Genomic DNA, 27,180 nt, shown 5'->3' on the forward strand with positions numbered 1-27,180 from the left:
GGTCACTTAGGAAGCAAGAGGCCTTTGCTAGGACACCATGCTACCTCACTGACTTTGTGACACAAGTGAACTTGCAAGTATGAATTGTCTTGGTTTAAAAACTACTTCCCCAGAAGAGTTATGCTGAATGACTGCCATTGTTTATAAGATTAATTTATTCAGGTTTCAGTGACACACAAAGATACTTTTTCCATGCTCTTGTAGTTGCTTATTTCGTGAATTTTATGTGATTATTTTCCAAATTACAGGAAAGGTAATTTGAGTATCCTCTCCTTAATGAACACATTTTGCTTCTAGTTTTCTTGGTGTTTGTTAGAGAAATTTGTTTTTTGATTAATGGTTTTTTATTCTTTCTCTGTGTCCTGGTTTTTGATGATGTTAGGATAAGAACTTCTGTATAATTTCTCTGCCCCATCTCACCCCTGAGTTCATCCTCATCCAGAACTTTGTGAAAATGGTCCCTTTCAGCACCTGCACCCTCGAGCAGGACCTCTACGTCTTCCACCGGGCCGGCTTGCTCAAGTGAGTAGACACATGTTTGGCCACACAGCAATCCATGAAATTACAGAAGACAAGGAAACAAGGAGCTCCCTGCTATTTTAATAATTTATTTTAAAGATCAACTTTTATTAGAAGAGGGCTTGATTAAGTGATTTTAACTAATACATTTAGAGAAAGAATGGCACTTGAGAAGAGATTTGTCCTGTCAGATATTAAAACATAATAGAGCTCCACAACAATCAAGACAAGGCCACGTTGACTGATTCTGTAGGCAGAACAATGTAACACAAGAAACAGACCCAGTATAGTAGGAACTCAGTGTGCAGATTGAGCTTTGTATGTGAGTGTGTGTATATAATACATTCATGACAAAGTGTGTGTCACAACAGTGGGGAAAGGAAGGATTCTTCTGTAAATGGTGGGGCAAAATGAAGATAGAAACTTTTTTGATACTCTATCGTAAGATAGATTCTCAGGTGATTAAAGAGTTAAATGTAAATATTGAAAAATTTTTAAAAGAGTTAAATGTAAATATTAAAAAATTAGAAAATATATTTACAGTGCTAGGTTCTGTGCCAAGTTCTGGGAACACAATGGTGAACAACATACAGACATGGTCCCTGCCTTTTCAAGGCTTATGGACACACATTGTGTAAAACTGCAACTGTGATGGGAGTAACCAGTGCTGGGCATGTGGTACTGAGCATGGAACATTGGGAGAGTTGGCCCAGCCAGATGAAGCTTTCCTGAGAAAGTAATATGGAGTGCTGGATTAGGAAAGTAATATGGAGTGCTGGATTAGTAATATGGAGTGCTGGATGACAGCATCACCAGAGGGTTAAAGGGCTCTGTGGCATGCAAGAGTTTCAGACCCATGGCCAGAGTGGACTTTTCCTCCTTGTGCTCAGAGCTAGCTCCGACCTTTATCACGTCTCAGAATGAGAAAGTTCTTTTTAAAACATGAAAGAAAAAAATTAAGGTTTCTTATACTATACCAAGTTTTTTGAACCACGTGATTTAATTAAAATGTAACTGACCAACAGAAGGATGTTTTAAACAAATATGGCAGACAAAAGGTAGGTATATTTAATATATAAAGAGCTTTAATGAATCAATAAGAAAATCATTTAATTCCTAAATAGAACAATTAATAAAAGGCATGACCAGACTGTACAGGAAAAAAAAATCCAAAAATCAGTGTATATTTAATATCTTCTATCTTATTTTTACAAAATATTCTGAGGCTCATCAAACTGCACACTTGAAATGAGGGCCTTTTATTGTATGTAAATTAGACCTCAATAAAGTTGACGCACAATCTTCTGACGAGAGGTTTGGTGGAGGAGCGTCAGAGAGCTCGCTCTGTAAGTGCTGTGTTAACCATTTGAGTGAAACTTTGAGAAACATCCTAGATGTTCACTTCATAATTAGGTACTGGTTAAATGAATTTTAGCAAATTCATTTAGTACATTATGATGAAGATTTGAAGAAATAAAACCAGATTTCTGTATCCTATGTGGAAAGATATCTAGGATGGTGAGAAAAACAGTCAAACAACAATAGTACAAGTACTAATACTAATGATAATTAACATGTATTGAGGATTTGTAGTGTGCCAGGCGCTTTCTTAATAATCACTTTCCATGTATCAACACTCACAGTGACCTAATTAGTTAGGTATCATTATTCTCATTTCACAGGTAAGAAGACTGAGACATAGAGAGGTTGAGTAACTAGTCTACAGTCCACACAGCAGAAAGTGGCAGAACTGAAATTGGAACCTAGGCTTTTAGCTTACGGAGCCAACTCATGACCACCCCACATACTGTTTCTCTACATAGTGTGGTTGGTGTAATCCCATCTGATTGTTGTAAAGTGTTCATAGGTAGCAGTCAGCACTATTGCTAAACTGTTGTATCAGAGTGACCCCTAAACACACTTGAGCCAGTTCTGTCTCTGTCCTGCAGTAGTCCAGACATGAGCACGTGGTCTAAGGAGACTATCAGCTTTTTTCCCATGAAATTGTCCAGGAACTGAAGTTCCTTCTCTTATTGCTCCTCCACTCCATAGAGCAAGGGTCTTTACCTAACATATCCAGAGAGAAGCATGAGGTCTGTGAATCTGGATGGGAAGGAAAGCGACATCTTTATTCCACTAACCTGTAAGTGAAGTTTAGTGTGTCCTTCCATTGTGACTGGAGCTAGCAGGTCTCATAGTGTTAGCAGAAACCACGACTTTGTAGCCAGTGGAAGTGACAGATATTTTCGTTCATGTTTTTGTTGTTGCAGATGTCTCAAAAATATCACATATATTTACCCTACTTTGAAATTTCAGTGATTTTATTCTCAACCAGAATTTGTTATTTAATGCATTAACAAAGAGGCACAGGCATTACTGTAACACATTTTTAAAAACATTTTGCTAACTGTGTTTCAAGATAATTTGTAATCCTCTGTGTTTTATTTTATGAATGTAGAAACATTTGTCTGGGAAGGAGTTCACAGCATCACCAGAGGGTTAAAGGGCTCTGTGGCATGCAAGAGTTTCAGACCCATGGCCAGAGTGGACTTTTCCTCCTTGTGCTCAGAGCTAGCTCCGAGCGCTGTAGCCACATTGCAGCCCACAGGGAAGGGTGGAACGAGAAGTGGAGGAGGGGAAGCACTTTCCTCTCAGGGACATGAATCACCTCTGTTCATATTGTGTGCTAAGGAACTTGGTCTCATGGCCCTACTTAGCTGCAAGGGAGCCTGCAAGATACGTTGCTGGCAGGTTGGGCATGTGCCCAGTAAGAAACTCAGTTGATTCCTTAATTAAAAAGAAGAGGAAAAAGGATACTATGCGAACATTATATCTAGTTTTTATCTTGTATATGTATAGAAGTTCTAAAAAGGTACATAGGATTTCATTAACCTTATATGCCTCTGGGAAACAGGACTGGGAATTGTAGGTGAAGATGGTGACTTTTTGCATTACATCTATCTGTTATGTTTGATTTTTTTTGTTTTAATAAACTTTTTTTTTTAAGACAGCATCTCATTCTCTTGCCCAGGCTGGAGTGCAGTGGCACTATCATGGCTCACTGGAGCCTCAGCCTCCCAAGCTCAGGTGATCCTCCCATCTCAGCCTCCCAAGTAGCCAGGACCACAGACCTGTGCCACAACACCTGGCTGAGTTTTGTATTTTTTGTGGAGATGGGGTTTCATCATGTTCCCCAGGCTTATCTTGAACTCTCCTGGGCTCAAGCAGTTCACCCACCTTGGCCTCCCAGTGTTGCAATTACAGGCGTGAGCCACCACACCTGGCCAGTAAACATTTTTTGAAAAGAGTAGTTTTAGGTTTACAGCAAAATGGAGCAGAAAGTGCAGAGAGTTCTCACAAGTCCCTTCTCCACCACCATACACAGACTCTTGCATCATGAACATCCGGCACTAGATTGGCACATTTGTTGTAATCGATGAACCACCACTGACGTATCATTATCAACCAATGTCCATAGTTTACATTAGGGTTCACTGTTGGTGTTGTACATCCTATGGCTTTGGACAAATGTGTAATGACATGTATCCACTGTTATGATAGCACACAGAATAGTTTTCCTCTCCTAAACATCCTCTGTGCTCTGTGTGTTAATCCCTCATTTCCCACAACACTGTCAACCACTGGTCTTTTTACTGTCTCCAGAATTTTACGTTTTACAGAATGTCATAAAGTTGGAATCTTGTTAGTAGCCTTTCCAGATTGGCTTTTTTCACTGATTAATATGTTTTTAAGGTTCCTCCATGTCTTTTCATGACTGGCTAGCTTATTTCTTTGTAGCCCTGGATAATATTCCGTTGTCTGGATGTTCCACAGTGTGTCTACCCATTTATCTACTTGAAAAACCTCATGTTGCTTTCAAGTTTGAGCAGTTATGAATAAAGCTGCTATAAACATTCATGTGTAGGTTTTTATGTGGGTGTAAGTTTTCAACTTTTAGATGACTACCAAAGAGTGCAATTGCTGGATCCTATGACCAGAATATGTTTAGTTTTACAAGAAACTGTCAAACTATCTGACAGAGTGGCTGAGCCATTTTGCATTCCCACCAGCAGTGAATGAGTTCCCGCTGCTGCACACCCTTGCCAGCATTTGGTGTCATCAGTGTTTTGGATTTTGGCCATTATAATCAGTATGTTAGTGGTACCTCGCTGTTTTAATGACATGTGGTGTTGAGCATGTCTTATATGCTTATTTGCCAACTGTGTGTCTTCTTTGGTGAGGTGTCTGTTTAGGTCTTTTGCCTATTTTTAAATGGGTTATTTCTGTTTGAATTTTTAAAAATCAGTGGGTGTGCAGTACTTCTGTGACGGAAAAGTGTAGTTAATTTTTTCTACACTGAGATTTTATATTGTATTATGATTCAAGTAGAATTTTTAAAAATGTACTTTATACTCCACATTCTTAAGTGCATTGGTGACTTTTTTTCTTGGAGTTTTCACTCTGAATAAATCCAATTGCATAAAGGCACTAGAGATGGAGAGCAATGAGATGATATGGATCTAGGAAGGGGTCATCGGTCTGGCTGTAGTAGCGGCCTTGTTCTTAGTAGCTTTAATTACATAATTTACATTCATATTCTTTTCTTACACACTCTTTTACTATGTCCATGCATTACTTTTCTTAAAAATAAAATCTCAATCTTTTAAATGATGAGACTTTCCACACTTGTCTGGGAATTAGTTTGGTTGCAGTGGAGCCCTGGCTTTTCTTCGTAACCTTTTTCAGTGCCAGCTTCTTTTTCTTGAATGACTTGCATTTAAAATTGGAGCTCCTGATGTATACCTGGGTTCTTTTCTGAAATATTAAAGACTCAGAAGCGGAACTAGTTTTTGTGTCTTTCACAAGTCATGTGTTGTCGCAGTTGCCACCTGAGCCCTCATCAGGAACCCTCCTTCACAGCCTCCTCCAATTTGTCGCCAGCACACCTGCCAGCCCACACCAGGTTCCCTGCCTGTGTGCTCCTGTAGCTTCTCCAAGTGCCATGGTTGTGCCCCTTGCCTTTTTCCATTCAAGAAGCTATGCACGGTCCCATAGGGGAAGGCATCCCTCGAAACCCACACGCTTATCACCGTTAGGGGTGAACATGGCAGTGGGCAGTTGTTTTCTACAGAAAGCATAGATCTCCTCTTTAATTCTTTAAACCATATTCTAAGCATAAAAAGCTTTTTAGTGAAACCACACATTTAATGTTAAAAATGGTAGCTTTGCCTGTCAATATTGCTCAGTTCCTATAGGGAGTACATCGCTCTTCCCTTTGCTCTTTTAAAGTCCACACTCCTGCACCCTCTCCAGGCAGCTGATCTGATTGTGGCTGCAGGAGTGGAGGAGAGAAAGGACGGCAGCCAACCTGAAGAGGCTCCTACAGAAATGAGAAGGAAGAGCAACCCCCACCCTTACACCCCAGCAATGTTTGTATTTTTTTTTTTTAAAAATGAGTTTACTAACAAATGAATTTGATGGAATTTCATATCACACAAAATGAAGTTTGGAAATGTGAGAGTGGGGGAGACCTTAAAGAAGACTTCCCATCACCTTTCTGGGTTCTTGGCATCAGTTACCCCGAGGTGGCAGTGCCTGCACAGGGCCATCCCCTTCTGTCCCCGCGTCCCCATGGCATTGTCTTTAAGTGCCGAGGTGTTTCCAGCCAGTCCCCTGCACCTGCGTGTCAGCCAGGAGTGCAAGAGGAGCTCAGGTGCAGCAGCCAGGGTCCTTTGTAAGTCAGGGCACTATCCAGTGATGCTCAGTGACATGCACCCTTTGTATCTGTGAGGACTCACACCTGGCTTTTAGAAAGTGAGACTTTATAAGAACTTGTTTGTCCCTTAAAGAAGGCCATCGGGGTGGGCTGGGCATACGGCCATCATGGACCGTGGCATATTCTTCCTTCTTGCTCCTTAGCACCTGGCTTCCCTTCTCAAGGTTACCTCATTTTACTCAAGGACAGTTCTTTCTTCATATGCTCTTCAGTTCCACTGCAGGTGTGGTCCAGGGATCGGCAGCAGCAGCATCTGCTGAGACTTTGCTAAAATGCAGAATCCCAGGCCCTGCCGCAGGTTTTCTGAATCTGTGTTGCTAACAAGTGCACCAGTTGACTTTCATGCACATTAAAAGTTTGAGAAGCACTGTAGGGGCTTCTGTTCGTTTGTTTGTTGTTTTTTGAGATGGAGTCTCACTCTGTCGCCCAGGCTGGAGTGCAATGTGTGATCTTGGCTCATTGCAAGCTCTGCCTCCCAGGTTTCATGCCATTCTCCTGCCTCAGCCTCCTGAGTAGCTGGGACTACAGGCACCGGCCACGATGCCCAGCTAATTTTTATTTTATTTTTTATTTTTAGTAGAGACGGGGTTTCACCATGTTAGCCAGGATGGTCTCAATCTCCTGACCTCCTGATCAACCCACGTTGGCCTCCCAAAGTGCTGGGATTACAGGCGTGAGCCACTGTGCCCGGCCAGGGCTTCTGCTTTTTTAATGAATACATCATCTGGTAGAAAAGAATTGTGATTTATTACAAAAGAAACTATCATCAGAGTGAGCAGACAACCTACAGAATACGAGAAAATTTTTGCAATCTATTCATCTGACAAAGGTCTAACATCCACAGTCTACAAGAAACTTAAACAAATTTCCAAGAAAATAACAACCCCATTAAAAAGCGGGCAAAGGACCATGAACAGACACTTCTCAAAAGAAGACATTCATGCAGCCAACAAACGTGAAAAAAAGCTCAAAATCAAGCTCAAAATCGCTGATCATTAGAGAAATGCAAATCAAAACCACAAAGAGCTAGCATATCATGCCAGTCAGAATGGCGATTGTTAAAAAGTCAAGAAACAACAGATGCCGGCAAGACTATGGAGAAATAGGAACACTTTTACACTGTTGGTGGGAATGTAAGTTAGTTGAACCATTGTGGAAGAAAGTGTGCTGATTCCTCAGAAACCTAGAACTAGAGATACCATTTGACCCAGCAATCCCATTTCTGGTATATACCCAAAGGAATATAAATCATTCTATTTTGAAGATACATGCACGCATATGTTCATTGCAGCACCGTTCATAATTGCAAAGACACGAAATTAACCCAAATGCCCGTCACTGATAGACTGGATAAAGAAAATGTGGTACCATAGAATACTATGATACCATGGAATACTATGCAGCCATAAAAAAGAAACAAGACTACGTCCTTTGCAGGGACATGGATGCAGGTGGAAGCCATTATTCTCAGCAAACTAACACAGGAACAGAAAACCAAACACCACATGTTCTCACTTATAAGTGGGTGCTGAATGATGAGAACACATGAACACATGCGGGGGCCGGGAGGAACAACACACATTGGGGCCTGTCAGTGGGGGTCCGAGGGGAGGAAGAGCATCAGGATAAGTAGCTAATGCTTGCTGGGCTTAATACCTAGGTGATGGGTTGACAGGTGCAACAAACCACCATGGCACACTATGTAACATATGTTTGTCCTGCACATGTATCCTGGAACTTAAAATAGAATTAAATTAATTTTTTAAAAAAGAATTGTGATTATCTGTCTTCCAAATACAGATTTTCTATAAAACATATAAGCCATACCTACTTTACTTTTTATTCTTTTATTTTATATTTATTTCTTTTTCTAGACAATTTTAGAAGTTTAAAGGCCACACCTACTTTAAACCTTTTATGATCTAGTAATTTTTTGGTACTGTTGAGTTACTAAGTTTCTTCTATATATAAATATAACCTTTTGGTTAGATTTGTAAGAATATGTGGACTATAACTGTTTTACGTATTTTTTTTCTATTTATATCAAGTAATGCTTTAATTTCTCTTGCTTGTTTCTAGTTCCTGGCCCTTTCTTTTTTCATACACACTTTCCACCTGTGTTTTTCTAAAACCATTTTTTGCATTTCAAAATGTAGATTAACAATGAGAATGCTTTCAGTTGGAAAGAAAAACCAACTCAGAATGGCTTCTGCTTTAGGACATGTACTGGCTCACATAAGCAGGATGTCTGGAGATAGGCAGGGCTTTAGGATTTGTATCTCCAGGGCCTTGGTTTATTTCCTTTCTTCCACCCTCCCTCCATCCTGAAATTGACGTCTATCACATTGACAAAATGGCCACTGGGTTCTGGGGTGCAGGAGGAGAGTACTGGCTGATGTCTGTTTTCCTTCTCAGAGACCCCAGCAAACCCCCTCATTCATCCAGTAAAATCCACAGCACTGACTGCAAACGTGTGCCAGTCCTATTCCAGGTGCTGAGGAAACAGAAATGATGCAAACAGATAGAAATTCTTGCCCACACCGGGGGCATTCTAGATGGTGGAGAAAGATGTAAAGGAAAGAGATCCAAATGCACAGTATGTAGGCACTGAGGGCGAACATGAAGGGTATAGCAGGTGCGGAGAGGGGATCGGAAGTGCTGAGTGGGAGAGGGGCTGCCATTTTGCCTAGGACAGGAAGGGTGGCCATGAGTAAAGACCTGAAGGAGGTGAGGAGGAGCCACTTGGGCATGGTGAGGGCTCAGGTCCTCTACACCTACTCTTTAAAAATGTATCATGTTCTTCTATTTTTTGCTTCACTTCTCTTGACATTTGGGATGAATTGTTTCTGCTCTTAAGTTTGGTTACTTTAAATTTCATGACCTCATGTTCTGGTCCTCCACCTAATTTTGTTCTTCTTCCCTTGGGAAATTATATTTGTGTCTGTCATCTGCCCTCTGGCTGTGCTGGTGAGCACTGGGACAAATTACTCATTCAGTCGTTAGTGATGGCTACCTCTTCTGTCAACACATTCCACACTCAGGTTCCCTCTCCTTTTGTTTAGTGACTACAGGCCTTTGAGATGAGAACATTTCCTAATGTTTATGTTAACTTGCACTTTAATTGTGAATAAATTAAATGCTTTCTTTATGATACAGTTTCTTCCTATATTAACCTCTAGGACATTTCCAAACTTAATACGGGGTGAGTGTGTGCTACAGATGATGATTCCTTTTCTATTTCCGCTGCTTGCTCATTCTTGACCTACCCACTGGCTTTTCTGTCCTCTTGTTTATTCATTAGTAGAGAACACATTCAGGTGAATTGGTCACCCACTCCATCTTGCCACCCTTTCACATGATGCTTTTCTGAAATTTGACATTTTAAATGTGGGGAAACATTTCAGATGTACTTGGCTAACCAATATTTATTGTGCTAGGAATTATTTTTTATAAATAAATATTTACTGCTGAGTTAGATCATACAGCCATCAACTTGGCTCAGTAAATAAAATGCATTTAACTAGTTGTCCTTTAAGCAATTACTCCCCTCACCATTTCTGTCTTCTTTGCTTTTCTGTGGGTGACTCACACAGAAAGTTACCATTGTACCTATTTCAGGCCCGTGTTATTGTGGAGAGTGTTTTAACATCATCAGTCCTTGGCCCCTTCTGCTTTTAATCAGCCGCCTTGAACGGAACCCAATAGAAACCTCATTTTTAATTGTGTGGGTTTTGTTTATTTATTTTTGATTTAAACCGAAATACTAATGACTATCAAATTGTTTCATGATTCTATTATAACGATCACTTCTTTGGAATTCAGAAAGACTCAAATTACTTTTTCTTCTCCCTGTCATTTCATTTTTATTTACTGGTATTAAAAAATTGCCCTATTTTCTGCAATACATAAAGGGCATCCAGATAGGAAGGGAGGAAGTCAAACTATTCCTGCTTGCAGATGACATGATCCCGTATCTTGAAAATCTCATAGTCTCTGCCCCAAAGCTCCTTAAGCTGAGAAACAACTTCAGCAAAGTCTCAGGATACAAAATCAATGTGCAAAAATCACTGATATTCCTATACACCAACCACAGTCAAGCCTAGAGTCAAATCAAGAGCGCAATCCCATTCACAATTGCCAAAAAAAAATAATAATATACCTAGGAATACACCTAACCAATGAGAGATGAAAGATCTCTACAAGGGGAACTACAAAACACTGCTCAAAGAAATCAGAGATGACACAAACAAATGGAAAAACATTCCATGCTCATGGATAGAAAGAATCAATATCATTAAAATGACCGTGCTGCCCAAAGCAATTTATAGATTCAATACTATTCCTATTAAACTACCATTGACATTTTTCACAGAACTAGAAAAAACTATTTTAATATTCATATGGACCCGAAAAAGAGCCGGAATAGCCAAGGCAATCCAAAGCAAAAAGAACAAAGCTGGAGGCATCACCCTACCTGACTTCAAACTATACTGCAGGGCTACAGTAACCAAAACAGCGTGGTACTGGTACAAAAGCAGACACATAGACCGATGGAAGAGAATAGAGAACCCAGAAATAAGCCTGTACACCTACAACTATCTAATCTTCAACAAACCTGACAAAAGCAATGGTGAAAATATTCTCTATTCAATAAATGGTGATGGGATAACTGGGTAGCCATATGAAGAAGACTAAAACTGGACACCTTACACCATATGCAAAAATTAACTCAAGGATTAAAGACTTAAATGTAAAACACAAAACTATAAAAACCCTGGAAGACAACCTAGGCAGTACCATTCTGGACATAGGAATGGGCAAAGATTTCATGATGAAGACGCCAAAAGCAATTGCAACAAAAGAAAAAATTGACACGTGGTATCTAATTAAAATGCTTCTGCACAGCAAAGGAAACCATCCACAGAGTGAACAGACAACCTATAGAATGGAAGGAAATTTTTGCAAACTATGCATCTGACAAAAGTCTAATATCCAGCATCTATAAGGAACTTAAACAAATTTACAAGGAAAAAACAACCCCATTAAAAACTGGGCACCTGTAGTCCCAGCTACTCAGGAGGCTGAGGCAGGAGAATGGCGTGAACCCATGAAGCGGAGCTTGCAGTTAGCCGAAATCACGGCACTGCATTCTACCCTGGGCAACAGAGTGAGACTGTGTCTCAAAACAAAACAAAACAAAACAAAAAACAACACTGGGCAAAGGACATGAATAGACCCTTTTCAAGAGAAGACATACGTGCAACCAACAATCATACGAAGAAAAGCTCAACCTCACTGATCATTAGAGAAATGCAGATGAAAACCACAAAGAGATACCATCTCACACCAGTCAAAATGGCCATTACAAAAAAGTCAAAAAATAACAGATGGCAAGGTTACAGAGAAACAGGAATGTTTATACTCTGTTTGTGTCAGTGTAAATTAGTTCAACCATTGTGGAAGACAGTGTGATGACTCCTCAAAGACCTAAAAACAGAAATAACATTCCACCCAGCAGTCCCACTACTGAGTATATATCCAAAGGAATATAGATCATTCTAAGGACACATACACACACATGTTCATTGCAGCACTATTCCCAATAGCAAAGACATGGAATCAATCTAAATGCCCATCAATGGTAAAGTGGATAAAGAAAATGTGGTACATATACACCATGGAATACTATGCAGCCATAAAAAAGAATGAGATCTTGTCCTTTGCAGGAACATGGATGGAGCTGGAGTCCATTATCCTTAGCATACTAATGCAGGAAGAGAAAACCAAATACCACACATTCTCACTTATAAGTGGGAGCTAAATAATGAGAACACATGGACACCTAGAGGGGAACAACAGACACACTGGGGCAAATCAGAGGGTGGAGGGTGGGAGGAGGGAGAGGATCAGGAAACCTAATTAATGGGTACTAGGCTTAATACCTGGGTGATAAATAATCTCTACAACAAACCCCCATGACACAAGTTTACCTATATAACCAACCTTCACATGTACCCCTGAACTTCAAGTAAAAGTTATATGTATATATATACAACTTTTATATGTGTGTGTGTGTATATATATACACACACATTTATGTGTATACATACATTTATGTGCATATATATGTATATATTATATATATACACACACACGCATAACCTTGTAAGTGTCTAAAACAATTCATCCACTCACTTTGGTATTGAAAAGTTGTGTTAAATCTTTTTCCTTCCACTTTCATATATGATATTCTACTTTATCGTGTTTGTGATCTGATTAAATACTAGAAACTCTGATCCTTGAGGTCAAAGTCAGCCAAAAACAGGGAGAAGCAAACCTCTTGTGAAGCAGGTGACCCAGACTGCAAGACTCTCAGGACTCAAGAAGGGGCCAGTGGGCGGGACTTCATCACTTCTTCACGGAGAGGTGTCATTTCCTGAGGACTAACAGGTTAGAGCATTTAAGTACATCAGAGAGAGAAAGCATATGAGAGAGGTGACCTGGAGAGGTAAAGCCGTGGGAAGCCCTCCAGATACCTTGCTTTTTCTGTGGATAGAAGAAACCATGTGGATGGGTAATGAAAAACATAACTAATCTCCCTCACTGATTCAGGGTGGCTTTAGAACCATACTTGCACCCTAGGGAAAAGAACGCTAAACTCTTCTGGTTACTGAGTACACATTCGCTTCTGGGAAGGTCAGGCAAGGTATGTGGAACAGATAGAGGGAGGTGGGAGTGTTCTCCTTCCTGGCTATAGGCCATGGGACTGAAAGAAGGGAGCCACCATAATAGCTAAAATGAAAGAATGACTAAAATGAGAGAAGCAACTTCCTATTTGAAACTTGCAGAGAGATGAAAATAGGGCCACGTTTAGGTGCATCCAATGAGCCACCATCTTCTGAGGTCCTGCCAGGCCTAAGTCAGTACATAATCATTGAAGCAGACTTTGTTTTATTGGATATTTATTTAGCAGATTTAAAGTTCATCCCACAGAAGGTCGTGGTATCATTTTATAGACCCTCAATGAATAAAGCTTTATGATTTATCTGAGAATAGGGCAAGAAATAAAGATAGCTGCTTGATAATTTGACAACAGTATTCTGTTGGTATAGATGACATGATACATATATATATTTGAGATCCATGTCATTTTAATTAAGGATTCTAATGAGTGTTTTTTGTTGAGAATAAAATAGTATGCATCCTGACAACTTTGTCTTGAAGTCATTGTATTTTTCAAGGTGCTTTCTCTAGCAAAAACACAGATGAAGGTCTCCATAACAATTGGTCTGCTTCTAACCTCATGTGCCTTATTTAAAACTTTAAAGAATTTCAGAATTATTTCTCAAAATATGGTCTGGAGTCAATAGCAGTTCAGCTCCACGAGAGCAGAAATTGTGGATTGTCTGTTTCCCTGATGTATCCCCAGCACCCAGAACACACGGGGCACACAGCAGATGTTTAATAAATATTTGTGATGGAGTGAATGAATAATTCTTAATGAATCCATGTTAATCCTTGATTTTAAGGAAATATGTCTTAAGAGTTTATTTCTTACATTTATTCATTTTTCACTTTTTCCTGCCAATTGCTGTGTAGAAGCAACTAGAAGCAATTAAAAGCAATTTACTTTGTAAAGGAAATACCCATGTAGCAACAAGTATGTGTCCCGTTTTTGTTTGTTTGTTTGTTTTTTGCTATGAGAATGCTTTATTAGGCAAAACCACATACTATGAAAATGCTTTAAAATGCAACAGGTGGAGATGTGAAGACACAAAGAACAAGTGCGTAGTGACACACGGCTATCAGAACACGCTAAGTAAAGAATCCACACCTCTTCCTCCCTTTACCCAGAAAACAAAGGAGCTACACCACCTCCTCCTCAGGTCTCCCACATCTCATTCTAGTTAAAGCAAAAACAAACAGGCTGCTATTCTCAGCACCCACTGTAGGAGGAATAGTGTATATACAGCCACCTTGCCTCAGAGCCTGCCAAAAAAGGTCACATGTGGAATAAGACCTACTTTCTGAATTTTTTTTTTTTTTTAGATAGAGTCTCACTCTTTTGCCCAGGCTGGAGTGCAGTGGCATGATTTCGACTCACTGCAACCTCTGCCTCCTGGGTTCTGGGTTCAAGTGATTCTGGTGCCTTGGCCAACCAAGTAGCTGGGATTATAGGCGTGAGCCACCATGCACAGCTATTTTGTATTTTTAGTAGAGATGGAGTTTCACCTCTCCATCTGGGCTGGGCTGGTCTTGAACTCCTGGTCTCAAGTGATCCTCCTGCCTTGGCCTCCCAAAGTGCTGGGATTACAGATGGGAGCCACCTCACCCAGCCAACCTACATTCTGCTTTTTAAGCTGAATAAAAACCTTTTGGGAAATAGTTCTCAGAGGCAAATACAGACAGAGAGAGCAGCCCCATCCAGTAGCAATATACTCTGAGCCACATGTGTAATTTTAGATTTTTGAATAGCCACACTAATTTAAAAATCAAAAAGTAGGTGAAATTAATTGTAACATTTCTTTCTTATTTAACCCATTATATCCAAAATATTATTGTTTCAGCATATAATCAATATTTAAAAAGCACGAATGAGATACTTTATATTACTTTTTTGTACGAAGTCCACAATTCAGTGAATATTTTATTCTTACAGCACATCTCAGTTCTGAGTACCACATTTCAAGTGTACGGGCTCTTGTACTGGACAGTGTCATTTTAGAGGAGGGCACAAACATACTGCCATTGCCTGTTCCTCCCCCTGAAATTCTAAGAACAAAGGAAAGCTCTGAAATATTCCTCTTTGGTGAATATGAATAGCAGAGATGAATGCAAAATGGTTGTGACCCCTAATCACCAGTAGATTTCCATGGACAGACTGGTGAAACAATGTTTGCAGTTTTGTGCTCCTTTGCAGGAAGATAGCCCCATGTCCCACGAACATTTATTGGGCACCACTGTAGGCTACAAAAAGCCCTGGCCTTTTGGAGTGAACCGTGATATGGTCTGAGCTTCAAGCCTTACTGGGGGAAGATGTCCACTTACTCTCACTTTCCAGTCTAGTATCCAACAACACTCTTTATAACTCAGTTATAGTATTTATTATGTGTAAAAAAAGAAAAAAAAAAGACATGTAATAAGCATGGAGAAGCTCTCTGGCTATCTCCATGCAAGCTTCATGATTAGTTCACTTAACAGCTATTTATTGAGCATCTACCATGTGCCCGGCATTGCTCTAGCCATGAGGTGGCAGCAGTGAGCAAATAGACCAACACTCCCATCTTTGTCAAGTTTTATTCTAGTGGAAGGAGACAAACAGTGAAAAAAAAAAATAAAGAGAAAGTAGGAAGTGCTGTGGAGAAAAATAGAAAAGGGAATGAGGTTGGAAAGTCAGGGTCCAAATTTTAAATAGGGTTTCAGGGTCATTGAGAGGGTGAAGTTTCAGCAAAGACTCAAATGTTGAAGTGATGGAACAGGCTCATAGATTTGCTGGAGGAGAATTACAGATAGGAACTTCTGATGAGGTAACCTCTGATGAGGTAGGAACTTCCTCAGGTAAGAACTTCTGATGTGGCAGGAACTTCTGATGAGGTAGGAACTTTCTCAGGTAGGGAATTCTGATGAGGTAGGACCTTCTGTTGAGGTAGGACTTCTGATGAGGTAAGAACTTCTAATGAAGTAGGACCTTCTGTTGAGGTAGGAACTTCTGATGAGGTAAGAACTTCTAATGAAGTAGGACCTTCTGATGAGGTAGGAACTTCCTCAAGTAGGAACTTCTGATGAGGGACTATGTCTGGCATGTTTGAGGAACAGCACGGTGGCCTGTGCCGCAGAGCAGAGAAACCAAGAAGCCAACTGTTCGGAGATGAGTCAGAGCAAGCAGCAATCCAGAGGGAGGGCACAGGGAAGTAGGCTGTGGTCGTGAGGAGTCAGGGAGGGGCCTGTCAGCCACTGTAGAACTTTGGCTTTTACTGGGAGTGCAAGCTTATGCTCGTCAGTGTAGCAAAATTATGGTAATTATTAGATTCCCTGCTGAATCGTGTTTGTTTAATGAAGCTCATATATTATAATCTTATGTATCTTACTTTATTCATTTAAAAACATTCTGAGAGGGGCCGTACACATAAAAGAGGGTAAGAACACCTCTATTACTGGGAATTTGAGTATAAGAGTCTTGTGATCTGACTTAACATTTGATAAGCATTGCTCTGGCAAATTGGTGGAGGATGGCTTGTCAGGGACAATGGCAGAAATGTGGAGAGACACTAGGATGTTGTTCCAACAACCGAGGAGAGAGGTGGTGGAGACTGGACTAGCATTGGAGGTCTTGAGAAGTCGTTCCATTCTTAGATGCATTTTGAAAGTAGAGTCAGCCCAAAGTGAGGCTGAAAGAGAGGTGTGCAAGAAAACAGATGAAGCCGAAGGTCTGGGCCTGAACCACTGGAAGGATGGAGTTGTCGTTACCTAAGACAGGAAAGACAGTTGGCTGGAGGGCTTTGGAATGGAAACAGTGAGACAACTCTTAGATGGCCATGTCTTTTTCATTTGGGGGATATAGCGTACTTTAGCTGAAGTTTGTCCAGATCTTCCACAGTATCTTAAATGTGTTGTCTGACACCAGTTTCTGAGAGAGCTCTACCATATTAAACTCTACCAATATGATGGTAAATTTCAAACTCTTCTCATAACCCTGTCCATTTTTACTTCAGTATCCTGGAGCTTTATTGTTAGACACCTATAGATATGGTATTGTTATGTCTTCCTAGTGAACTTCTATTATCAAACAAAGACCTTTTTCTCATGATTTTTGCCTTAAGATCTGGTTTATCTGATATTTATATAGCTATGCCAGCTTATTTTTTTTTTTGCTATTAGTTGCCATTCCCTTTTTCTTTCAATTATTTTGGCATTATATATATTTTTGTAACAGCTTTATTGAGATGTAATAAACATGCCATACAATTTACCCACTTCAAATGTACAATTCAGTGGTTTGTAGTAGAGTTACAGCATTGTGCAGTTACCACCTTTATCTGGTTCTCAAACATTTGTATCACCCAAAGGACACCCTGTACCTATCAAGCTGTCACTCCCATTCGCTTCTCCCCTCAGCCCCCAACAATCACTAACCAACTTTCTATCACTGTAAATTTGCCTGTTCTGGACATTTCATATAAATGGAATTACACAACACGTGCCTTTTTGTATATGGTTTCTCTCACTTCGCACAATGTTTTAAAGTTCATGCATGTTGGCGTATGCGTCAGTACTTTATTTTCTTTTATGGCTGAATAGTTTTCTGTTGTATGTATAAACCATACTCTGTTTATCCATTCATCAGTTGGTGGGCATTTGGGTTGTTTTCTCCTGGGCTATTGTGAATAATGCTGCTATGAACGTTCATGTACAGGTTTTGTGTGGATATATGTTTTTAATTCTCTTGAGTGTTTGTCTAGTGCTTTTGTGGTCTTGTTTGTTACATTTCCATCTTTAATCCACTGAACTAGATTTTGGTGTAAGGTGGTCATATAACAAAGTTCTTACCTTTCACTTAAAATTGCCCATAAACATTATTAAGATGGAGTTGTTCATCTTTTTATTAGTTAATTATAGATATAGATATTGTTCTTTGCAAATATGATACTTTGTTCATAATATGGAAGCATGTATTAAAATTTAAGCACAGATGTTCCCTACAGTTGACAGTTAAATAGATTAGGATATTTTATTGTATCAGCACAAGGAGGAATGGAATTGTCCCATTGAGTAATAATACCCTAGTAACTGCAGAGAATTCACTGCAAGGCCAGCTACATAATGTACAGGACCCGCTGCAAAATGAAAATGTGAAGCTCTGGCCTCGTGTAGGGCAATCAGTCTCTCCTTCCCATGAGCTCCAACCCATGGCAAACAGGCATCCAACTAAGGGCTTGCACCCTCTGCACCAGGATGCACTGAACCCCTGGGTGGAGGAGGGGTAGGAGGTCCACACTGAGTTGCTAGCCAAACACACCATGGCACTGCCTGCCCAAGGTGGGGACAGCCACCCCCTTGGTCTGACCAGAGACTCCACGTGTCATGTACCTGACTCATGAGCCTCTCTATACCCTTGTCCAGGAACCCCACTGGGTGTTGGCTGAACACGGGCTTCCCCCAGCCAATGCAACCAGTGCCACCCCTGGCAGAAGGAGGAGGCAGCTGTCGTGAGGCAGGAATGGGGAGGCTCTCTAGGGCCCAGGGTGCCAGGGGCAGGGAACAGGTGGGAGAAAAGCATCATGGAGAGACCGTGGGGTGCACACGTGAGCCGAGGCTCCAAGGCCCCTGACATGCTCCATTGTGTCACTTAACTTCACTTAAAAACATGAAGTCAAAGATAAAATTATTAAGAATTTTTGAACGGTGGCCTCAGAGCAATAAGCTGTGAGTGTGAGGCTCTACAAAGCACACAGCGTTGTGTGGGTCCCACACCCATGAAGCCAGCCCTGGTGCAGTGTGACTTCTTCCTAACATAATTTAAAAATTGGAAGGATTTTGACTGTGTTTATGAAATAAATCATAGTGCTATTGTAAACTAAATATTTAAAGTGTCTCTGTGTTGTCTTTGGTTAATGGCATTATCAGTGATATTTACCTTATTCTTCACACGTTTTTGTGTTTCAGGTTTTCTATAATGAAATGAGTTACTTTTACAATTACTCAAACCCCAATGTTATATAAACATACTTTACTGGATATTATTTTATATAAGTGTGATATGTTACAATTCTGTCTCCATTTGTGGGGGAATACATATTTAGTACTTTAACTTAAAAATATATTCCTCTCCTTACCCAGGTCCATTCATATAAGATTTGCCACTTTCTTGGATACTCCTGGTGTGGAAAATCTTGTCAGCACCCTCATGTTGAATAAAAGCATATTGGAGGACTTAGACCGTTACAACAAGGCTCGCAAAGACCCTGTAAGTACGTGATATGATCAGACCTCAGGATATGGGACCATTGTGATGACCCATGTAGATTCAGCCCTGAAACTTCCTTGGATCTGAGTTGGAAAATCATATGGCAGGGGGCAGTGGAGATAGAGTTAGAAGATGGGAGCAGAAGAGGAAACCATGGAGACTGGGACTTAAGGAAGTGCAACCATTCTCAGTGGGGATCCCCCAGAGGGATCAGACACCCAAAATCCTTCTCATGAAGATAGAAAGTTTGGACTTGATCCAAACAATCGTATCAAAATGAGATAGATCCTATTTTTTGGGATAGGTAGATACAGTGTGACCGTGGTTAAGGAAGGGTAGCTTAGGAATCCATGGGTATCTGGTGCCCACCTCAGCAGCACTGGGTACCAGATTGAGGGGAGTGGGACCCTATTTGAGCCTATTGAATGATGAGTCTGACCAGACCCTTTTGTTGAGCTGGCTGCATCCCCCAGGATTACATGGTCTGGGAAAGATCCTGCATGAGAAGTGTTGGGTTCTCTTTCTAGTGTAGTAATGCATGTATGTGCTATGGCAAAAGTCAGGCTTATGGCAGTCTATAAATTAATACTGCTATCTTAAGGGCCATGCCAGTGAATCTAACTACACATGGAAAGATGCAGATAGTTAAAGAATATTGTGCATAGTCACTTTTTTGATACATTTTATTTTGAACAAAATTTATTGAGGTATAACCAATAAACAGTGTGGTGGATTTCACAATTTGCATACACCATGTAACCAGCACATTTTAAGAAACAGACTAACCACAGCCTGCCGGAAGTTCCCCGATGCCTCTACTCAGGCCTTTCCCTAAGTTAATACCACCTCGCTTCTAAGATCAGAGATTGGCTATGCCTATTTTTGAACTCTGCATAAATGGAATCATACCACTTGTTTTCTGATATCAAGTTTCTTTTGCTCAGCAATATGTTTGTAAGAGTCATTCATATTATAGCATGAAGTATTTTATGGCATGAATATACCACCATTTATGTCTTCATTCTACTGTTGAGGTCATTTGGGGAGTTCCAGTTATTCATTCTTTTGGAAAAAAACCTTTTAGTTAATTTTTAAGTCATCAGAAGGAAGACACCAAACACCTAAACATAATGGTGTATATACAAATGTTCACTATTTACGAAGGCATCAGAGTAAACTAAAATACAACTTCCCTTCAGCACATGGTATTTGCTTTGGTTTGTCTTGGACTCTTTGTTTCTTCATTTTTTGCTCCTTCCCTCCTGGCCCTCTAAGTGGTATGAAGTCAAGCCCTGGTTCTCAAAGTGTGGCCTAAAGAACCTTGGGGGCCTCTGAAACATGGATTTTCTGGGAGTCTGCAAGGTAAAAACTGTTTTATTCATTTTTCACTGTGTTGAGATCTGTACTTATGATGCAAAAGCAATAGCAATGGTGGGTGAAGCCAGTGCCACCTCAGAGTAGGTCACAGAAGTGGCAGCAAATGTCCTAGTGGTCCTGGTGTTCTTCACCGTCATCCCAGTAACTACCGAAAGAGCAAACCACAGTGGAATATCCCTGCAAAGCCATCAGAATGACTGAAACAAAAAACAGTGATGCCACTAGTTGCTAAATGCTGGCGAGGATGTGGGGAAACTGGATCTCTAGTGTTGCTGGTGGGAATGTAGAACGGTGTGGCCACTCTGGAAAATATTTTGGCTGTTTAATTTTTTATTTTTATTTTTATGTATTTGTTTATTTTGAGACAGAGTCTCGCTCTTGTCACCCAGGCTGGAGTGCAATGGCGCGATCTTGGCTCACTGCAACCTCCGCTTCCTGGGTTCAAGTGATTCTCCTGCCTCAGCCTCATGAGTAGCTGGGATTACAGGTGCCCGCCTGTAGTTTTTGTATTTTTAGTAGAGACGGGGTTTCACCACATTGGCCAGGCTGGTCTCGAACTCCTGGTGTCAAGTGATCTGCCTGCCTCAGCCTCCCAAAGTGCTGGGATTACAGGTGTGAGCCACCATGCCCAGCCTTGGCTGTTTATTTAAAAACTAAAACTGCAACTATCTTATGGTGTAACAATTGCACTTGCGGGCATTTGATCCAGAGAAACGAAGACTTTACACTAATGTTCATAGCAGCTATTGTCAGCCCAGATATCCTTCAACAGATGAATGGTTAAACACACTGTGGAACATCATGCCATGGAATATTACTAAGCAATGAAAGAAATGAACTCTTGATACATGTATCGGCTTGGATGAATCTCCAGAGAATTATACTGAGTGGGGAAAAAGCTAACCCCTACAGGTTATATCCTCTAGAGTTCCATTTATATGACACTTTGAAGTGATAATATTTTAGAAATGGAGAACAGGTTATTTGATGCCAGAGGTTAAGGATGTGAGGATGATGGGGACAGAGGGGACAACTCAGGGGATTTTGTGGTATTAGAATTCTTCAATATTCTGACTACAGTGGTGGATACATAAACCTATAGAGGTGATGAAATCATGTGAAACTTCATACACCACACACACACACACACACAATTGTAACAGTGTTGGTTTCCTGCTTGTAGTATTATACTATGGTTATGCAAAATGTTATCATTAGGGGATACTGAACAACGTGTATAAGAAATTTCTGTTTTATTTCTTACACTGCATGTAAATCTACAAGTATGTCAATTAAAGAAAAAGGAAAGGAAAAGCTGGTTTCACTAAGGAATATCCTTGATGAAGCAGTAAAATTATTAACTTTATTAAGTCTCAACCCTGAGGCCGGGTGTGGTGACTCACGCCTGCAATCCTAGCACTTTGGGAGCCCGAGGTGTGTGGATTCTTTGAGGCCAGGAGTTCAAGACCACCCTGGGCAACGTGGTGTAACCTCGTCTCTACTGAAAATACAAAAGTTAGCTGAGGGACTGTAGTCCCAGTTGCTTGGGAGGCTGAGGCACAAGAATTGCTTGAACCCCGGAGGCGGAGTCTGCAGTGAGCCAAGATCATGCCATTGCACTCGAGCCTGGGCAACAAGAGCAAAACTCCATCTCAAAACTGATAATAATAATAACAATAATAATAATAATAATATCTCATGGGGTTGGTGTGAGGATCCAGTGGACATAGGGAGGGCGTTTAACTTACTACCTGACCCAAAGTAGGTGTTGATAGATGCTTGTTCTGTTGTTGTTGTTATGTGAACGTGGTTAAGACCCACTGTTGCCTGCTTACAGAAATATTCATAGCCATACTTTTAAGGGTCTTAAAATATATGCTTATCTTTTCAGGATGGAACACTGCTGCAGGCATTTGTAGCTGAAGTTGCGGAACAAATAGTTGGTATTGCAGTGATCAGAAATGAAATGGTAAATTGTGAAGTGGATATTAATTTCTTTGATTGTGCCTTGCTATATCATGAATTAGCCCAAATGCCCCTTTTGGAGTTGTACTTTTACTTATTTAATGTGAATGCCTCCTTTTTCTGATGGATATCATCATCATCTGCCTCTGTCCCAGTTGGAGAACTTGCAATTCTCCATTTTTTTGCAGTTCACAATATTTAATATATTACAAAGACTACATGAAAACATTCTCACCCTAAAAACTCAGATAACTTTCCACCACCTATACACATATTGATATATTCCATTACTCTCCCCGAAGTATTACTACTGTAGTGATGCATTTATCCTTTCCAGCATTCTTCTTTGCACTTGTTACATATATCATATATGTGTGTGTATGTCAAATGGAAATGTCATTTTATTTTTTCCCAGTGCACAGCCAGCCATTTCAAAGCATTTATTACTGAATAGTCCATTCTTTCCCTTTTGATTTTAAAATGCTGCTTTTACGTTTATTAAATTTCTATATGCCTATGTCGATTTTTAAACTCTCCTTTTCCATGGATTTATCTGTTGATACCTATTGCATTATCATGTGCTTTTATATCTAGTGGAGGAGTGTTTTCTCATTTGGTGTCTTCTAAATTTTCTTATTTTTTTTTCTTGGCTATTTCCTCTCCCAAACCTTGTAATGCTTATTATTAATATAGTTGTACCTGTGTGAATTCTATAGAACAATTTAGGCGGAATTGACATTAAAATATAGAGACTTCCCTACTAGGATCATGGATCATGGCTTTCTATGTTGTTGTTGTTGTTGTTTAACTTTTTGGGTTCTTCAGAAACGTTTTGTGGCTGCTTTCATGTGGTTTTCTTTGCATCATGTTTTGTGCCATACAGGTTTTTGTTTGTCCTGTGAGTCCACTCTCCACCTTTCTCCACCCTGTTCTGTCCCAGGGAGCCTGACCGATGGGCACAGCATTATGGGTGCCTTTGCCTTTTGGCTGCCCGTTGGGTTTGGTGGATGGAGAGCCCTGACAGAAGGAGGAGGGGACAGTGATGTCTGATGCCTCAGCAGGCTGATCTCCACTGAGTTCCCTGACATTTCAAGGCAGCCTCTTCATGATGCTCTCCTTTTGGATTCCTATAACCAGCCCTCCTCCTGTGCCACCCTCTTAGGGTGGGAATAGCTTGCAGTTGCTGTGGCACAGTCCCTACTTATCTTCTTACACCTGCCCCATCCTTGTAAATATTTCCTTTGTTAAACCCACCTCCAATTATCCTTATCTGATCATACTGTTTCCTGCTGAGACCCTGACCTGACACAGTTCTAGACATTGATCATTTATTTCTACGTGTTTTATGATTTCTCTTGGTATTCTAAGTATACACTTTTTCTCATATTTTCTAAATGTTTGTCTTGTGTATGGGAAAACTACTAGTGTTTGTATTTTTATCTTGTATTCAGTCACCTTTATGAAATATCTTTGAGCTTGGAAAGTTTTTCAGCTGATTCTCTTTTCTGCCACAGCATCACCTCTACCCTATTCTACTGGTCAGAGCAGTTAGAGGGCACGCTCAGACACAAGCGGTGGAGGCGGACTTCTCTCAATGGGGGTGTGGCAGAGTCACTTTGCAGAAGAGCATGAGGGATGTGGGATGACAGGTACTGTCCTGGCGGTCATCTTAGGATTCTTTGGATAAGAGAACCTGCTACACCTTCCTTTTCAATATTTATACCTTTAGTCTTTTTCCAGTTTTAGTGTATGGATAGAACAACATTGAGTAATAGTGTTAGTAATAGCTGCCTCTCTGGTGTTTTTGATTTTAATGGAATGATTCTCTACTTTCCTCCATTTAGCATAATCGTGGCTGTAGGTTTCTGATACATATCCCTTAACAAGTAAGGGAAATTTTCTTCTCTATCTTATTAAAAGTTTTTATTATGGATGAGTGTTGAATTTTATCAAATGTGTTTTTGACATCGAGATGTTCACATGGCTTTATTTCTTTAATATATTGCACACTTTTCTCTTTCTTAGATTTATTCCTCTTTTTGATCTCATATTTCTTGGAGTTAGTTATTCTTTTAGAGACGGTGTTGGGTAGTAAGGTCCCTGCATCCACACAAATATGAGAAATTTTCATTGGTCCTCCTACTTGTATAGTCATTTGGCTGTGTGTAGAATTCTTATTCAAATTATTATTATTATTATGGAAATAGAGTCTTGCTCTGTCCCCCAGGCTGGAGTGCAGTGATGCAATCTCGGCTCACTGCAGCCTCTGCCTCCCGGGTTCAAGCAATTCTCTTGCCTCAGCCTCCTGAGTAGCTGGAATTACAGGTGTGCACCTCCACACACGGCTAATTTTTGTATTTTTTGTAGAGATGGGGTTTCACCGTGTTGGCCAGTCTGGTCTTGAACTCTTGACCTCAGGTGATCTGCCCCCGCTCAAGCTCCCAAAATGCTGGGATTACAGGCATCAGCCATCTGCGCCAGCTTCATTCTAATTATTTCTCATCAGATTGTTGTCTTCCAGTATCTAATGTCATTGATAAAATATAATCTGATACCAACCTGATTCTTGATCTTTTATGAATAAATGTGTGTTTGTTTGCTTTCTTTCTCGAGAATTAAATTTTCTTTTTGTCTCTGGAATTCTGAAATTTTGCCAAGAAGTATCTTATGTCTCTGTTGGCAATTTTTCTTCTATGATTTCATTAATTATTTCTTCTCCTCCATTTTCTCCATTCTCCTTTTCTTAAATTCTTTTTTAGATGGATATTAGATCTTTTGAATTGATTCTTCAATGTCTCTAAACATATATATGTTACATTTTACTCATCATTTTAGATTTCCTCAATTTTGTCTTCCAAATCTCTAATTCTTCAGCTGTGTTTATTCTATTACCCAAGTAGTCTATTGGAATCTTTATTTCAGAGTTCATCTATTTAACTTCCAAGTCTCTTGTTCTGTCATTGTTCCTTTTTGGTACCAGCTTGTTTATTACATGCAAGATCCTTTTTGATCTCTCTGAGTACACTCTGTAGAACTTTTTTTAATTCTCTGCTATTTCCTGAATAATTTGTCTTCTCTGTAGTAAGTTGTATGTTTCTCTATGCTGGTCTTTTTTAATCAAAAGTTTTCCTCAAAAGTCTGTCCTTGTCATGAGTGAAAGAATAAATGATCAGTTTGAGTGGCTGGCATGGGTATCCTTGACAGTTGTGCTTGTATGTTTCTCCATGGCGTCTCCCCTGTCACTGGTAGTGCCACCGTCCCTCTGTCTGATTGGGAGGGTATGGCAGTGTCTGGCTTCCCCTTGTGTGCTTGAATGGAGTACCAGCCGACAGGCAGGGACTCCAGGTGACCCAAGGTAAGAAGGTTTCACCTAGTGGTAGGGTTTCCTTCCAATGTAAAACTGCCTAACGTTTTTGTCCTCCATTATGCTCTCATTACACCAAAAATAATTTTTGTTGTTATTTTAAGGGATTTGGGATGGGAAGAAAATTAGATGCACATGGCCCATCTGCTGTTTTGGGCTAATAACCTCTGTTGGCTTTTTGTTTTTCAATGATTTCTCAGTCCTATACTTATCACTCATTTTATTTTATAATGAGGGATGCCTCCTTGGTAATTAAAGAGAAGTCTTATAGTATAAAGGCCATTACAGGGTCAATGCAGATTGAAAGGTTGCCAGAACTGCCCTAGGGTACCGCCACTGGCCCGGTTACCCTGAGCTCTGTTTCCTCTGTGCTTTGTGACAAAAGCTGGAAAGGCAGGGGACCTCGAGAAGCTTGGCCACAGATGCCACAGTTTTCATGGATTTGCTGGTGCCAGCCTTGCTGATCACAGAACACATCAGGGGCCTTGCATTCTCCAATTTCTGTTCTTGAAAGTAGGCTTTTAAAATAATTTTACTGTGGAAAACAAGGAGAAATATAAGTTGGTGTTTTGCAACCTGCATATGATTTGATTTTTCCTGCGTTTTGGGTGCATTTACTGCTGCTGTCATCAGAGAGTCACACCCACCTTGGAGTGTTCCCCTCCTGCCATGCTCCTGACAGTGTGCACTGCTGGGAGGTGACACAGGACAGGCTGGCCCAGGGCACAGTTAGCATGAAGGAGACCTGGGATCCCAGTGCAGTGTGGGCACAGAGGGGGAACCAGAACCAGACCTGTGGAAACAAGAGCAGTGTGCCTGATATTTCCTTTACATGGGAAGACACTCATCAATTCTTTAAATTACCTTCCACTGTAAAAATATTACACATCAAGGGGGATAGAAGGTTTAAGAAGTGCACAGGGATAAGGCCCAATTATGCAGTTTTATTGTAGGCCAGCCAGCCATACATGTAATCAAAGTGTATGACTTGGGGCCAGGCATGGTGACTCGCATCTGTAATTTTAGCACTTTGGGAGGCCAAGGCGGGCAGATCACTTGAGGTCCGGAGTTTAAGACCTGCCTGGCCAAACATGGTGAAACCCCATCTCTACTAAAACTAAAAAAAAATTAGCCAGGCATGATGGTGGGCGCCTGAAATCTCAGCTGGTTGGGAGGCTGAGATGGGAGGATCTCTTGAACCCAGGAGGCAAAGGT

At 40.5% G+C, this 27,180-nt stretch overlaps 1 protein-coding gene across 2 annotated transcripts in view; it reads left to right on the forward strand.

Annotated features, from left to right (window-relative positions):
- CFAP61 (cilia and flagella associated protein 61) overlaps positions 1 to 27,180 on the forward strand; it is a 296,810-nt gene that overhangs the window by 106,304 nt on the left and 163,326 nt on the right. For both annotated transcript variants that reach the window (XM_025399395.1, XM_025399396.1), the window contains exons 13-15: positions 383 to 522; positions 19,133 to 19,259; positions 22,528 to 22,605. In XM_025399395.1, the coding sequence (XP_025255180.1) occupies positions 383 to 522; positions 19,133 to 19,259; positions 22,528 to 22,605 (345 nt within the window). The remainder of the gene's footprint in view (positions 1 to 382; positions 523 to 19,132; positions 19,260 to 22,527; positions 22,606 to 27,180) is intronic.

The sequence above is a fragment of the Theropithecus gelada genome, chromosome 10 (assembly GCF_003255815.1).
Source record: "Theropithecus gelada isolate Dixy chromosome 10, Tgel_1.0, whole genome shotgun sequence".
Taxonomy (NCBI): domain Eukaryota; kingdom Metazoa; phylum Chordata; class Mammalia; order Primates; family Cercopithecidae; genus Theropithecus; species Theropithecus gelada.